The following is a 14,160-nucleotide window of genomic DNA, read 5'->3' on the forward strand; positions in this document are numbered from 1 at the left end:
TAAAAGCTGAAGTAAAGCTATTTTTTGCAACTGACTAATGGTGATTTGGTCAATGCTGATGGTGTTCAAGTGGTGCTCCAGATGTTTTGTAATCACACCCAAGGTGCCTATTACTGTGGTTACTATCTTTGTTTTCTTTTGCCACAGTCATTCTATTTCTATCTGCGGGTCTTTGTATTTTGTTATTGTTTCTTGTTCTTTCTCGTCTGTTCTGCTGTTTCCAGGTTTGCAATGTTCACAATCCAGATTTTTTTTTGTCTTTCTTACAATTAAAATTAATTTATTATTATGGTTTTATTATTATGGTTGGTTTCACAGTCAGCCAGAATTTTAGATTGTATCTGGCATTTTTATCCACTGATTGAGCCCTTCCAAATATTTTTGTTTAATAATATTAAAGGTATCCTAGTAAGTAAACTTTTCCAGTGAAAGCTGCCTTTTGCAAATGATGGATTGTGATTGTATGAATGATGATGGTATTATTATTAGTGTCCAGCAGAAACATACAGGAGGGACTAAAAGTCAGACCCCATAGATCAATCACAATATGTTTTATTAATTTTTTCAGAGAAAATGTTACTCTATTTAGCAATGTTGAAAAGTGATGTGTCAGACAAATAAGGAAGTGTTTAGAAGAAAATGGCACCAATTTCAATATTAATTGCAATTTATATAATTAATTATCTACAGGTGCTGTTTTTTAGTACAATACAACCTGACATTTTTGAGTGGGATTCTTTATTGAAAGATAACTAATATCAGAATTTGATTATGACTTAAAGCATGTTAAGATTAATATCTGATTCAGTTTGAAGGTTCAGTTTGGAAACTAATGTAAGTTATAAATCAGGTAATTAAATACACTAGAGCTCTACTATATATATGTGATTTTATGGGAAAATGTACTCTATTAGACATCTCTTATTTATAATTTTCTCTGCTCCCCATTTTGTGGCTTCGTCCATTTTTCTCTACTACAAAGAATTTAGTTAGTGCCACCAACTATTATTTTTGAGTTGATAGCTATTTTCCTAAATTTCTCAAAAGAAGTAAAACTGGACTATACCTGTTAGTGTTAAAGTTTTCAAAGCCAAATATATCCAGGAGCCCAATGGATTTGCACATATTTTTCTCATCTGGAGAAGGATTACGAATTGCATCATTGATTTTATTCACTATCCAGATGAAGAGGAATCCATAGATCCCCTAGGTTTAGAAAAGGAATAAAGAAAAGTTAGGATTTTTATATAGTTTATTAAAATGTACATTCATACACTAAACACGTAGAGCTTAAAAATATATTACACAGCTATCAAATAAAAGCTTATTCATGCATGCAATAGATACACTAGGAGAACCAATCAGGTTCAGAAACTTCTGTCACAGCAATGATACAAAATTTGGTTACAATTCTAGAGATCGTCCTTTTAGAAGCACATGACTGTCATATGAGCAGGCAAAAAAGTTTCTAATTAGAGGTGACATTAACTCTGCCATTTCAAAATGGCAGATAGGACACTTATCATTTATATATTTATAACATTTATAGGTCGCTCATCTTACCTCAAGGTGACTCTGGGCGGCTTATCCACAGCCACCCAAAGTTTTTTATATAAGAACTGAATAATAGAGAGGGCAAGATGCATTCCTGTTTAACTTTCTTATTAGTTAGAATAGAGTCAGGTCAATTTTCCACCATTTGACCTGCATTGCAGCCCCTTCATGCAACATTATACAGGTAGTTCTTGCTTAACAACAGTAGCTGGAACTGGCAATTCTATCACTAAGTGACGTGGCCATAAAGCACATTGACTGCACTGACTTATGACAGCAATCATGGCAGTTCTGGTTGCTATTGTTAAGTGAGTTATTAAGCATAATGTCATGTGGTTGTCATTTCAACCTCCTACTGACTTCCCCATTGACTTTACTCCTCAGAAGCTGGCAGTGAAGATTAGAAATGGCGATCACATGACTGTGGGACACTGAGATGGCCACATCTACAAGGACCAGGTGTAAGTGTTCTTGTTCAATTTTGAACACTCACTGAATGATTATTACATGAGGAATTATCTGTAAGTAGTTACAAAAGCCAGAAATTGATGGAGAAGCTGCTAGTTTTTGTCACAATCTCTCATGAGGAATTAAATGAAATGTTGCTATGAAAACAGCATAAAGAGCATCTCCAGGAGGGATACATTAGTATATAACACAAAGAGATGGAAGGGTGTGATACATTAATCAGAATGAGATTTTCTGCAGTAAATAGTTCCACTAACTTCAAGAAAATGGCAGAAGCTAAGCAGGGACAACTGAATCCCTTTCTTTTGGTCTACATAGCTCTGAAGCATGAGGCTATTTGAGGCACATTATTTTAACAGATCAAACAGAAGTATAAGAATCACATATATAATGACACTAAGGAGTCCTGTATATCCCTGAATATTTATTAATTGGTGATATTAACAAATTTTTATAACCATAATCTATTTCATCACATGAAGGTTAATATGAGAACAGCACTGTTCCCTTGTGTTTATACAACATTTGAAGAGCAGTAGTTGGGTGAAATAAGTCTTGACAAACATGAGTGTCTTGTTGTAACAGAATATTTTGGTTTTCTATCTTTAAGCTTTGAAAACAAACATATTCTTGCAAAACATTGAAAAAACAGGGCTGATCTCTTTTACCTTGACAAAGGCATCTCTCACATCGGCTGCTTGAGTCACACTTAGGGGTGTAGAGACACTTTCCCCTCGGATGATAATGGAATGGTTTGTAAGGCTCTTGTGGAGTTCTCTGGAATCCACCTGTGGGAATTGATATTGTACTGGATGATTTTATATAGACACAAAAGATTTATCAAAGAAGAATAGAGCTTTATCTAATGAAGGAATAGAGAAATTTATTAATGGGACACAGAAACAATACCATTTCTCAGTCAAACTTACTGCAAAAGATTATTTGCAAGAATAAACTGAGAAGGGACTGTTTTAAATTCCTTGGAGTAATTGTAATAAATATAATAAATAAAGCCAATACCTCTAGTAGTTTGGTTGCAGTGGAAAAATGTACAGAATCAAGAATATGAGAGCAGTCCAAATTTTCACATACAACACCTAATTGTAGAAAAACAGTAAGTCTTATTTAAAATAAGTAAAAAATGCAGCATTTGTTTGTTTTATTTCATTCAGGAGGAAGTTGTTTGGCTAAAGTAAAGTTTCTAGTTTCTGGAAAACATTATATTGTTATCCTGTTCAATAATATTATACATTATCCTGACCTGAAATTGGAAGTTGTTCTTAGGTTTTTTTAATATAAAATTAACACATTTAAATGTGGCAGTTAGTTAAATAATGGCACAACATTATGACACAGAGAATTTTCTGAAAAACATCTTCCCTCAAACACTGTTTAAAGACAATCACATCTTTAAGAGGTTCAGATATGAAAGAGTTAAAGGAAAAAGCTAAATCTGATCTATCAATCAAATTGAATTTGTCAATTTATGTTACATGTCAAGTCAAGGAAAACCAAAAGTAAAAAGCCACTGAAGAAACTGAAAAAATTCCTCCCACAGGTGAGCTTTTAAAAGGCAAAAACTGCTCCATGTTCTTTTATTTGATAGGAAGAAGGGCATCTTTTCCTAGATGGGATCCAGGATAAGTAAGCAAAGAAACCTAATCTGGAAGAGGATTGGAGAACCAAGAAAAATGTAGCAATGAAGGGAAAAATGAAAATAGATACAGATCAGGATTTTTAAAATTTGTTTTATCTTTGCTGCGCATTTGATTCTCTTGTTTCTATGTGTGAACCTGGCAAAGGAAGCAGTAACTGAGAGAAACCATATCAAATTGGTATTTAGGATGTTTCTTTTCCTTTATCCCTTTGTCCGGTTAATTCTCTACCCATAATATACATAATAAAAGCTTGATTTTCTGAAAGGGCTTTAATTTCTTTTGCTCAGCTCAGCTAAGCTACAACAGAGAAGTCAGAAGAGCTGTATTACTTTCTTCCCCATAAGCAAACTCAGCAGTGTACCAAAAAAGTTTTCTGTAAGAGTATAGGAAGGATGTAGGGGAAATCTCATCCCAGTTCCTCAGAACTTCCTCCTTCTTATGAATTCAAAGTGCCCCTGAACCTTGAAATCATCCTATCCTTCCTAATCCTAATTAATCTGTTCCCATATACAGTACAATGGCTGGTGTATTAGCAATTTTTTATCACACTAGGAAATCAAGAGCACTGAGAAAAAGAAGAAAAGATGGGGGAAATGGTTGGCTGATACTTCTTTGTGCTTCCCTACTGGACAGCTGAAAAGGACAGTGGTCTACTCAAGTAACTCAGGAGGAAGGTGAGGTCACTGTGTAGTAAAACTGTGAAGGTTTGAGAAAGAAAACATTAGTTGCGTGAAAATGTCCCATATGTTTGCAAATATACACATGTACTAGGCTTACCTTCAAATGTTACATTTCCTAGATGCAAAATGGCTGCCAGAAATTTGCTTATGTTCCACTGCTCAGAATCAGAGAACATGAGAATTTTCATAGCTGAGCATATATGAGCATATTCCGTGGCATCATTACGACCTTCACAGAAAGTACATTTGCCCTGCAAATCAGCATAGAATAATGCAAGGCATCTCTTTCAAATACAACAGTATGCATAATATAAAGATAAAGGATTCCCTGTCTTGTCATGTCAGATTCTAGGGGGCAATGACCATCTCTGTTTCTCAACCAAGAGAATCAGCGTTGTCCAAAAACATTTCCTGTGGTTGTGTGGCCAGCATGACTACATGCCGAGGTGTCACTGAATTGTCACTGAATGAGTAGTTGATAAGCAAGGACTATCTATAAATAACTTATCTTTTTCCCCTTCACAAAATAATGTTAAAAGTCCTTTTAAAAAAACATCGGAGCACAGCTACACAATTTTGGTGTAATGTTTAGGACCTTAGAAAGTGCCATTCTATACATACATAGAAAGTCACATATCCAGCTCTTGATTCCTTACCATAGTTAGGTAAGTATACTCTGAAGTAGTGCCAAGATTCAATCTTTTTTTCTGTTCCAGATTCATCCCCATTAACATGCAATAAAATATGTGATAGTTTCTTTCTTCAGGAGCCTAAAACAATAGAAAGACCACAAAGATATTACTAACAGCAGAAACAGAAAAGCTGTCACAATGAAATAGTATTTCTTAATATATACATCTCTTTACCTGGCGACACACTCGAGACTTCTCCAGAAGGAACTGTTCTATTCGAGCTCCTTCTATTATACCATTTTGGTTGAAGTGAATGTCAATGTATTTCCCAAAGCGGCTTGAGTTATCATTTCGAATTGTTTTAGCATTACCAAATGCTACAAGAGATGAGAGAATATTGTGAAGCAAAATTAGAAAAATGTAACCTATGTAACAATGCTGAGGCTCAGAGGATAGAGATCCCCAACATCCTTTCCCAGAAGCACTCATGCCCTGGTCCCTCCTCCTGTTTTGGGATAGTAGCTTGTTAGTTCCTGCTACCACCACCATAGACACCTGATGTCTATGTCCTGAACCCGGCAGGCAAAAGATATAGGGATTTCACAATTTGTGCCCCCTCTCTGATATTTAAAAATGTAAAAGTCAAAATAGTTTCCAATAGTACCAACTCCTGCCAATGTAGCATACAGCCATGATAATTAGAGGCTTCAGCTCTTCTTTCCATTCAGCACTTTGAAAATAAAACTAATTTAACAGGAGATCAACAGAATCAAACTTTTTTTTAATAAAAATAAAAATATAACCTCCTTTTTAACTTTAAAAATTAAAATGCAGTTTTCTTCTATGGTATGGAAGAAGATAAGCAGAGGGCTTCCCAGATCATTAATTAATTAAAGAAAGTAATCTCCAAAAAGACTGAAGAGGGATTCACAGAAAGATTCTAAAGGAAAAATTGTATTTTCATTAATGTAGTCTGATATATGAATAAAGACTGACATTAAAACCCAGTTCAATAATTCGCACAGAGAAAGTTAGTGAAACACAGAAAAAAAGAAATCAAATCCTAGTACAAATTCCTGGTTACACATGTATATTTCTACATTTCTACTCTGAAATAAATGGTGTTCTGCTTTAATTTTCTGCATTTAATCAGAAACTGTACAGGACAGTTGAAGTCCTATTCCTTTGCCAAGCCTTTCTCAATGGAAATCTTCATTTGCTTTTAAAAGACAAAAACTATCTCTAGTAGAAGGAGGGACTGGGGTAATCCAACTTCAAGAGCCATTGTTACTCATGGCTTGTGGATTGTGGGTTAGTAGTCTGGCATGCAAATGACATTTACTACAACTGTTTGAAGTAATTTAAAATACTGAGAATTTTTCTTTATAAAGCATTGTTAGCAACAAAAAAACACAATTGATTTTCTGCTATAAGAAGAACTGCAATTAGATTTCCACTTTAGTACTAAAGAATGTCCTTATCAACATGCAATGTTCAAACACGTTGCAAAATATTTCTGTATTTGAAAATCTAAACCAGAGGAGCAGAATTTCTAGTAGAGCGAGGGCCACAGGGAACATACAGAAAAAGTGGGAGGGATCATCAAGTAAAAAAATTACACATATGCACCCATGCAGGCATACAAATACAGAACTTTTAAGCATTGTAAAGTAAGGAAGATGGCTTTGATAGAAGTATGCAAGAACCATTACCTAGGCAAAAAGGGCTCACAATGTGATAACATTTGAAAACAACTCAGACAGATACCTCTCTAATTCACTGGAGTATAAGGTGTGGGAAGTAAAGCATAGACTTGCAATTCTGTTTTTATAGCCAATCTCAGTAAAAGAAGTTTTAGTCCTTATGTGGATTTGATTTCCTGATCTGGTCTACCTAGTGTAAGGCTGACAAATATATACACATATAATACTTTCCATGCTTCCCACGGTATGTTAGTATTATTAGCAGTAGCAGATGTATTAATACTAATACTATTACAGAAGGAAGGAAAGCTGGATCTGAGATAAGGATTGGTAAGCAGAGAGCGACAGACAAAATAGCATAGAACGCTGGCAGAGGAGCACTGAATACTTTGCTGACATATCTGTAATGCAAGGATGGGCAGAGGGCGACTGATCCCTGGCTGATGGGGATGGGATAGATACGGAAAGGCTCGACCCAAAGCAGGAAGAGAGGCAGGGATATACAAAAGCACATTATGAGGTAAGCGATGATTTCTAGGATGGGGTGGTTCAAAAGTATTTTCAAGTACTTCCCTGATGGCTAGAATTTCTGACTTGAAATGCTCTAGAGGGAAAATCACCATCCTGCCCTTAAATATTCTAAATTTAACAATAACAAAAATAACTTCATCCTTGTTCCAAACAAAAGGAACTAGAACAACAGAGTCACTTTGTGGTGAGATGGCAACAAACAAACTAAATAATATAGAATAAATAAACAAAAACTGTCTGAAACTGACCATTTTATTCTTCCTCCTTTTGTGTGCTCCCCCCCTTTTTTTCTTAACCTGGTTCAAAAACTAGAAGATTGAAATGACTCTTTGATCGGGAAATGGAGCCATAGTGTCTTAAAACCAGACCAAACCAAACCAAACCACACCACACATCACAGTTTTACAGCATATTCAATTTAGAATAAATCAGCTCAGTCCTCCAACATTGTTGAAGTCTGGAGTTATTTCAAATTGGCAACAACAACAACAAAATCCTTGCAAGGAAGTGACCTTATACAATTGGGTTTCAAACTAGGGAATCCAGAGTCATCTTTTTTTTTAGGAAAATGAAATGTGCTATAAAAGTGAGAGTATTTTAAAAGGATGTAAAGCAAAGTTCTCAATATTTCGCCTTGCACACGTAGCCTACCTTCCAAAATGGGATTGGCTTCTAGAATCTGTTGCTCAATCCAGGAATGTTGACCACTAATAACAGCTAAGAACTGCAGCATTAATTTTGTGCTTTCAGTCTTCCCAGCTCCAGACTCTCCACTGGAATAAATTTTGTAAAACTGGTAAATCAGAAGTGTTAATCAAATAAATGTATTTATTCTTCCCACAATTCCCACTTTTTTTAAAAAAAAATATTGATTACATTTTTGAGAAAGAAAAGTTAATTTTATTTTCTGTTACAGCTGCATACTTCCAAAATAATTAACGTTTTGGTATATGTGGGAGTGAATCACAGAACTTTTGCTTAAATACCCACATCTTTTTCAGGCTTCCATACAAGTCATGTGAGGTAACTACTTTAAAGATGTGCTCTGCTTGCACTCCCAAGTATTCCCTAGTAACTTTTCAGAACCATTTACAAAGTGTCTATAATACTTCTACTTCTTTTCCTCCAAGCTGTTTAAATATTTTACAGTACTAACACATTTTTTCCATCACATTATATGCCCCTTACCTAATGACAGAGCATTGATCTTTCTTATTCCTCATCATGTTGAAATAACAATTATCAGCAATGGCAAAAACATGAGGAGGCACTTCCCCAATCCTCTTGTTGCAGTAAAGCTGAATTTGTTCCATGGTATACAGCGGCAGCACTTGATATGGATTGATGGCTACAAGAATAGAGCCTGTGTAGGTCTAAAAATGTTATGAATGCAAGAATAAATTGGAATAAATTAGTGATGAGCTTTCAAATGAAGTATCAACATCTATCTCAAAATAAGTTATTGATAGGGATATTTACAATGCCAAACAATATTCTTATCATCTTATTCCCCTTATAAATACATGAAATTATAGGTAACTATATTAGGAAAAGTAGAAACTGTAGAATGTAGAATGACTAAATATAAAGCTAAATCTAAACTAAATCACATTTCTTCAGAATAGTCAATATTTTTAGTAATAAAAATAATTATATTTTGAGTAATTAATGTATATGCTTTTATTATTATGTAGCAATGTCATTATAAATCTTATACTTTTATTGTTTATGTAAAAAGGATCTACATTTTTGTATACTTTTTGGAAGATTTGAATGAAGTGTGTGAAAGGCCTTGGAATATATCATATTTACAAAGTGTGTATACAGAAGATTTTTCCAAACATATTAGTCTGTAGACGTTTTGCTTGTTTTTAAAGCCATTTCTCTGTATATGATTTTATTTCTAAGCAATAGAAAGTATATAATTCTCTCATTAGAAAGAATTTTTAAAAGTGGGGCTTTGGAATCTGTACTTGACTACATATTATTAATGAAGAATCAGTCTTACATAGATTTTGTTCTCTTTGTAGCGGATATATAGGTTGTGTATCATGCCAGCTTCATTCATCTCTTCAAGATGTATCATATCTTCCACTCCTTGGATGGAGGCCGGATGCATTGGTCGCATTGTGCTAATGTTTTGAGCTTTGATCCAGTATTCCTTAAATACAAGTGCATTTAACTGTCTGGATTTCATATACTAGCTTAGTTTGCTCTTGAAAATAGTTCTTAAGATAATCTATATTCAGGCCATAGATAACATTAGTATGCTTATTGAAAATGCAGCAATTAAAAGCATTATACTATACAGGGTTCTGGTTTGTCCTATTACATTGCATAGCACTTGTTTAATTTTGGCTGTGAATCCCAAAGTTTTGTAAAATCCAAAGATTTGACTCTATATCTGAATTCAAAGTTATTTCTAGCTCTGGAATGCATAAGGGGCAAATATGAACAATGCTCCAACACACCATCTAAAGCTCTCATCAAAGTGTAATTTTTAAAAATAAAAGAGAAGAAAATTATTAATGCATAGGAAGTACTCCTATTCATCACTTTTAAATAAGTTGCATTATATTAATTAAAATACAAGCTTAGATTTACATTTTGACTTACATTTAGATTTACATTTACATTTTGACAGGAATCCCACTCACTTTTTAGAATTGAGCGTCAGAACATCCCACTAAAAGTTCAAGTGTTGAGCCTTTAATAATTACAGATCTATCCAGCCCTTTAATTGGATGCAAAAGTTCATATACAAAAATTGGATAGATGAACATGTTTATTAGCCTACCTTGCCTTCATCATCCTCCAGCAAGAATCGTCCTGAGTTAGATACCTTCACCACGGCCCCAATGGGCACATTAAACTCTTTGCCTGAATGGAATTCCAGCCATACATGATCACCCTAAGAGAAACAATAATTATAAAAGATTTTTTGCTTTTCCTTGTTCTGACTTATCTATTTTCTTTTTTGCTTTATATGCTGCCAAATCCAACAGATTCATGGTTTTCAATCAAAATGAAAGCAGCTGCACATATAAGTCATATATAAGGAACAAAAAATTAAATAAAGTAGTTTTATTCATGCACATTAAATTCTTAAGCTTTTATCAGGAGAATTTTGTAGCACTTCCAAAAGTTATTTAATAATAAAAGCTAATGTTAGTATTTCAAAGAGGGAACATACTATTCCAGCAATTCTTGTAGACAGAGAAGTGGAAAACTGACTAGAGAATAACAGAAGGCAAACACTGGATTCTCCAATGGTGTAGAGAAAAGCTGAAGTTTACTCTTTCTAGTCCATTGAGTTTCAGGAACTGGGTTTGAAAACAAACTCTTTGGAGACAAACTAATATTCAAAATAAAGCGCCTAACCAAACAAGTAAATTATTCTGGCAGAAGCTGTTTGAGGTTTCTTCTCCTAGTCTTATACAGATAGTCTTAAAGCTTCCAACTTCACCTGTGAACATATAAGCAACTCCTTAGTTGTGTAGTCTCTGACCTCTTCCTTTCCTCTGAGGATGACACTTTAGACTGACAAATCAAATATCTTCTGTGCCTGGGCAATGATTTGAGTCACAGCCAGGGCAGCGTAGAATGGTGGAGTGTTCTGATAAGGGTAATCCAGCAAATGCTTTCTCTGTAAGTTTCCCAGTGTTGTCCTCTGGTAGTTGTCAAATTCCTCATCCTTCTTCTCCAATGCCCACACCTGCTCCTTCCTCTCACCAGCCTTTCCGCTTAAGTTGTCAATGAGTCAATTTTAAGACTCATCTTAAATTCTAGTTCATGGCACTGGATGCATTGAAAGAACTTACTTTTCTACATCCCTTGCAGGTGCGCAGAATAGACAAGTAATGCTTTTCGGTATGATATGACATCTCTTTCATCAAGATGTTAGAGAAGAGCAGCCACGGCCTCACCATGAGCAATTCTCATCAATTTTACGATACGATGATTACTGGAATGTAATTTTGGCAATCATTTGTTCTTTCAATATGAATTTTTTGCAGCTTGTACAACAGAGTCAATATATGTGAAAAGATGAGAGTAACTATCTGCTTTGCTTGACTCTTGCCCCTTCTGACAGATTAAATCTGCCAGATTGTAAGGGAGGTTAAGGGAGGTGAACTTGCTTGAGGGTAGCATGTGATCCCTACCAGGTTATGACCTTTACTAAAAAAAGCCCTCCTTTGACTAGGAAGATTTTTGTAATTATAGATCAGTGTCAAAAATTCCAGGCATGAGTAAAATGATCAAGAAACTGGTGGTTTTGTAATTCCACATGCATTTGGATGAAATAGATTTTCTGAACCTAGTTCATTTGGAGTTTTATCCAGGTTATGTTACCGAGACTGCTTTTGATATACAATCCTTATGTTGTAGGCCATATTTGCCTGCTTGTTCGTAGCTTATTTGTTTTTGTTTACTCTTTTTAAAATTGTATTACATTTTTTTTCTCATTGTGATATTGTGAGATGCCCAGAATCATTCCAGAATCAGGCTGTGCCTAAATTGAATTAAATTAAATCTACACTGGAACGGGGGTTCCTACTAGTTCACCAGGCCCTCTTGGTCCTTTTTTTTAAATACCATCAATTATATCATCCTTCTGAGTCATCTGGTGGGGTTGGAACTTGGGGGACCTATTTTGTGGTGGTTACAGTCATTTCTGTTGGAACACAATGGCTTTCTCAATGAATTGTAGGAGAATGCAGCAGAAATTGTATGAAAACAAATTAGGTACTAATTATGGAAGCCAGAAAGACAAGTCACCACATACCAGGCATATAAGTGACTATGGATTATTCAGAGTTACCATCAATATTCGATGAGTTCAAGTTATTATTTAACTATGAGGAAGCAATCATGTCCTTGAATATCCCTCAATCTTGCTCATGAACTGGATGAAATATAAGGATTAAGCTTAAATTCAGACAAGGATGAGGCTGCACTCTCCACAAAAGAGAAAGCTTGTTATTTCAGAGAGGTTCTTGATCCCCAGATGTCACTGAATTTAAAGAGACAGCTGCGATGAAAAAGGAGTTTACACAGCTAAAACTACTGCACCAACACCAGCCCTCCTTGAGCCAGGCAGACTTGCTGAAAATTATTCATGCCTTGTTTCAATCATCTTCACTGCTGCAACACATTTTATGTGGGGTTATTTTTGGAAAATATATGTGAAATTGGTATAATATGGAGCAGAAAGGCTGCTAATCAAAGCAAGGTACAAGGAAAACATCATGTCTATAAAGAAAGAGGTACACTGAGTGCCCACTGCCTATTGAGCACAATTTAAGATGTTGGTACTGACCTTTAAAGCCTCAAATGGCTTAGCATGGGACCAGTCCTCTCTCTAGGAATTACCCAATTACTTAGATCAGCAGGAGAGGCTATTTTGAAGATGCCCCCGACAGAAGCTTTTTGCTATGCAGGGTATGAAAAACATACTTCTTGGGGAGAGGTGCTTGGGCCCTCACTTCCAATATTTAGGTAAATGACCAAAACATATTTTCTTCATCAAGTTTTTAACTGTACATTGAATTTAAAGGTATTTATTGTAATTCTGACTTTACTGTTTTTTTATTTTGTAAACCAAATTAAAAAGCAAACACTTTTATAAACAAACAGTGGAGTATTACATTTAAAATTATATATTTTGTAAAAGGGAGGATCAGTATAGGTAACATTTGTTTTAAACCCAAATATTTAATAGTCTAACTTAGGTTAACAAGATATCACTATTTAGCTCACAAGTGGGAGAAAGTTCTAAAAACTGAAAGCAATATAAAGGTTCAAACAGGAGAATAATGTTCTTTTTCTGTGCTGGATTAATTGTTCTGGAAACTCTTTGTCCAATCAGGCAGCTGCGCCACAGTGTGCTATTTTTAAAAAGATTTTCTAGTCTTCAGGATAGTACTTCTGGAGAGCTACTGGATGAAGGGGGAAGGGAAAGGCCTACCTTCAAGAAATACAGTTAGTCCTCCACTTACAACCATTCATTTAGTGACCATCTGAAGTTACAACAGCATTGAAAAAAGTGACTAATGAACATTTTTCACATTTTAAAATCATTGCAGCATCCCCGGGGTCACTAAAACTAAAATTTGGATGATTGGCCACTGGCATATATTTATGAGGGTTGCAGCATCCCGCGTTCATGTGATCCCCTTTTGAGACCTGAGAGGCAAAGTCAATTTACTTAACAACGGTGGCGAGAAAGGTCATAAAATGGAGGTAAAGCTCACATAACAACTGTCTTGCTTAGTGATGGAAATTTTGGGCTCAGTTGTAGTTATAGGTCAAGGACTACCTATACATGTGACCTGAGTCTCAACTTCTTGTCAAGCCTAGTTTATATTTCAAACAGCATATTATTCAATGTCATACGAATGCAAATGTATATAGACTTACAGTTTGAAGTACAACCATCTTGTTTAAACAAGGTGATTATTTGCAGCCTGTTGGGGGAAAAACAAGGGATAGGGGTAAGAAATACAATAGAAGGATAAAATATTTTAGCAAAAAACATGAACAAGAATCTGGAATCCATGAGTAAGTTATACGTTTAGAGATAGGACTAGTATGTATTTTTCCTAAGAAAGACCAGAGAGTGCTAGACGACCTGAAATAATGCCTGGGAAATTTATATAAATGAAAATTATTTTCCCCAAATCTAAATTATGTCATGTAACTAGATCAGATTGAAATAAGTTGATTTATCCTCTGTTTTAAAAGCAACTTGAGTCAAAAGTCAGATATTGCAAGTCCTTCTGAAACAGCTGACTGAAGGACTCTTGAACACTTTATTGACACCAATTCCTGGAGGTTCACTGAGTAGAATATTGGAACGGGAAGACAACATTTCAAATTTTTTTTGCTAAATTATAACATCTTTGGATGATTTGCAGCACGTCTTTCTTTCTTT

At 35.0% G+C, this 14,160-nt stretch overlaps 1 protein-coding gene across 1 annotated transcript in view; it reads right to left on the reverse strand.

Moving 5' to 3' along the window:
- Nucleotides 1-13,664, reverse strand: part of MYO7B (myosin VIIB) — a 60,675-nt gene extending 47,011 nt beyond the window's left edge. The window contains exons 1-11 of the mRNA XM_029285820.1: nucleotides 13,647-13,664; nucleotides 10,024-10,137; nucleotides 9,235-9,387; nucleotides 8,415-8,599; nucleotides 7,878-7,999; nucleotides 5,227-5,369; nucleotides 5,017-5,130; nucleotides 4,458-4,611; nucleotides 3,043-3,119; nucleotides 2,691-2,810; nucleotides 1,067-1,206 (exon numbers count right to left, since the gene is read on the reverse strand). Coding sequence (XP_029141653.1) covers nucleotides 1,067-1,206; nucleotides 2,691-2,810; nucleotides 3,043-3,119; nucleotides 4,458-4,611; nucleotides 5,017-5,130; nucleotides 5,227-5,369; nucleotides 7,878-7,999; nucleotides 8,415-8,599; nucleotides 9,235-9,387; nucleotides 10,024-10,137; nucleotides 13,647-13,664 — 1,340 coding nt within the window. The remainder of the gene's footprint in view (nucleotides 1-1,066; nucleotides 1,207-2,690; nucleotides 2,811-3,042; nucleotides 3,120-4,457; nucleotides 4,612-5,016; nucleotides 5,131-5,226; nucleotides 5,370-7,877; nucleotides 8,000-8,414; nucleotides 8,600-9,234; nucleotides 9,388-10,023; nucleotides 10,138-13,646) is intronic.
- Between the last annotated feature and the right edge of the window lie 496 nt (nucleotides 13,665-14,160).

This window comes from Protobothrops mucrosquamatus, unplaced genomic scaffold (genome assembly GCF_001527695.2).
Source record: "Protobothrops mucrosquamatus isolate PMUCROS unplaced genomic scaffold, P.Mucros_1.0 scaffold2296, whole genome shotgun sequence".
NCBI lineage: Eukaryota > Metazoa > Chordata > Lepidosauria > Squamata > Viperidae > Protobothrops > Protobothrops mucrosquamatus.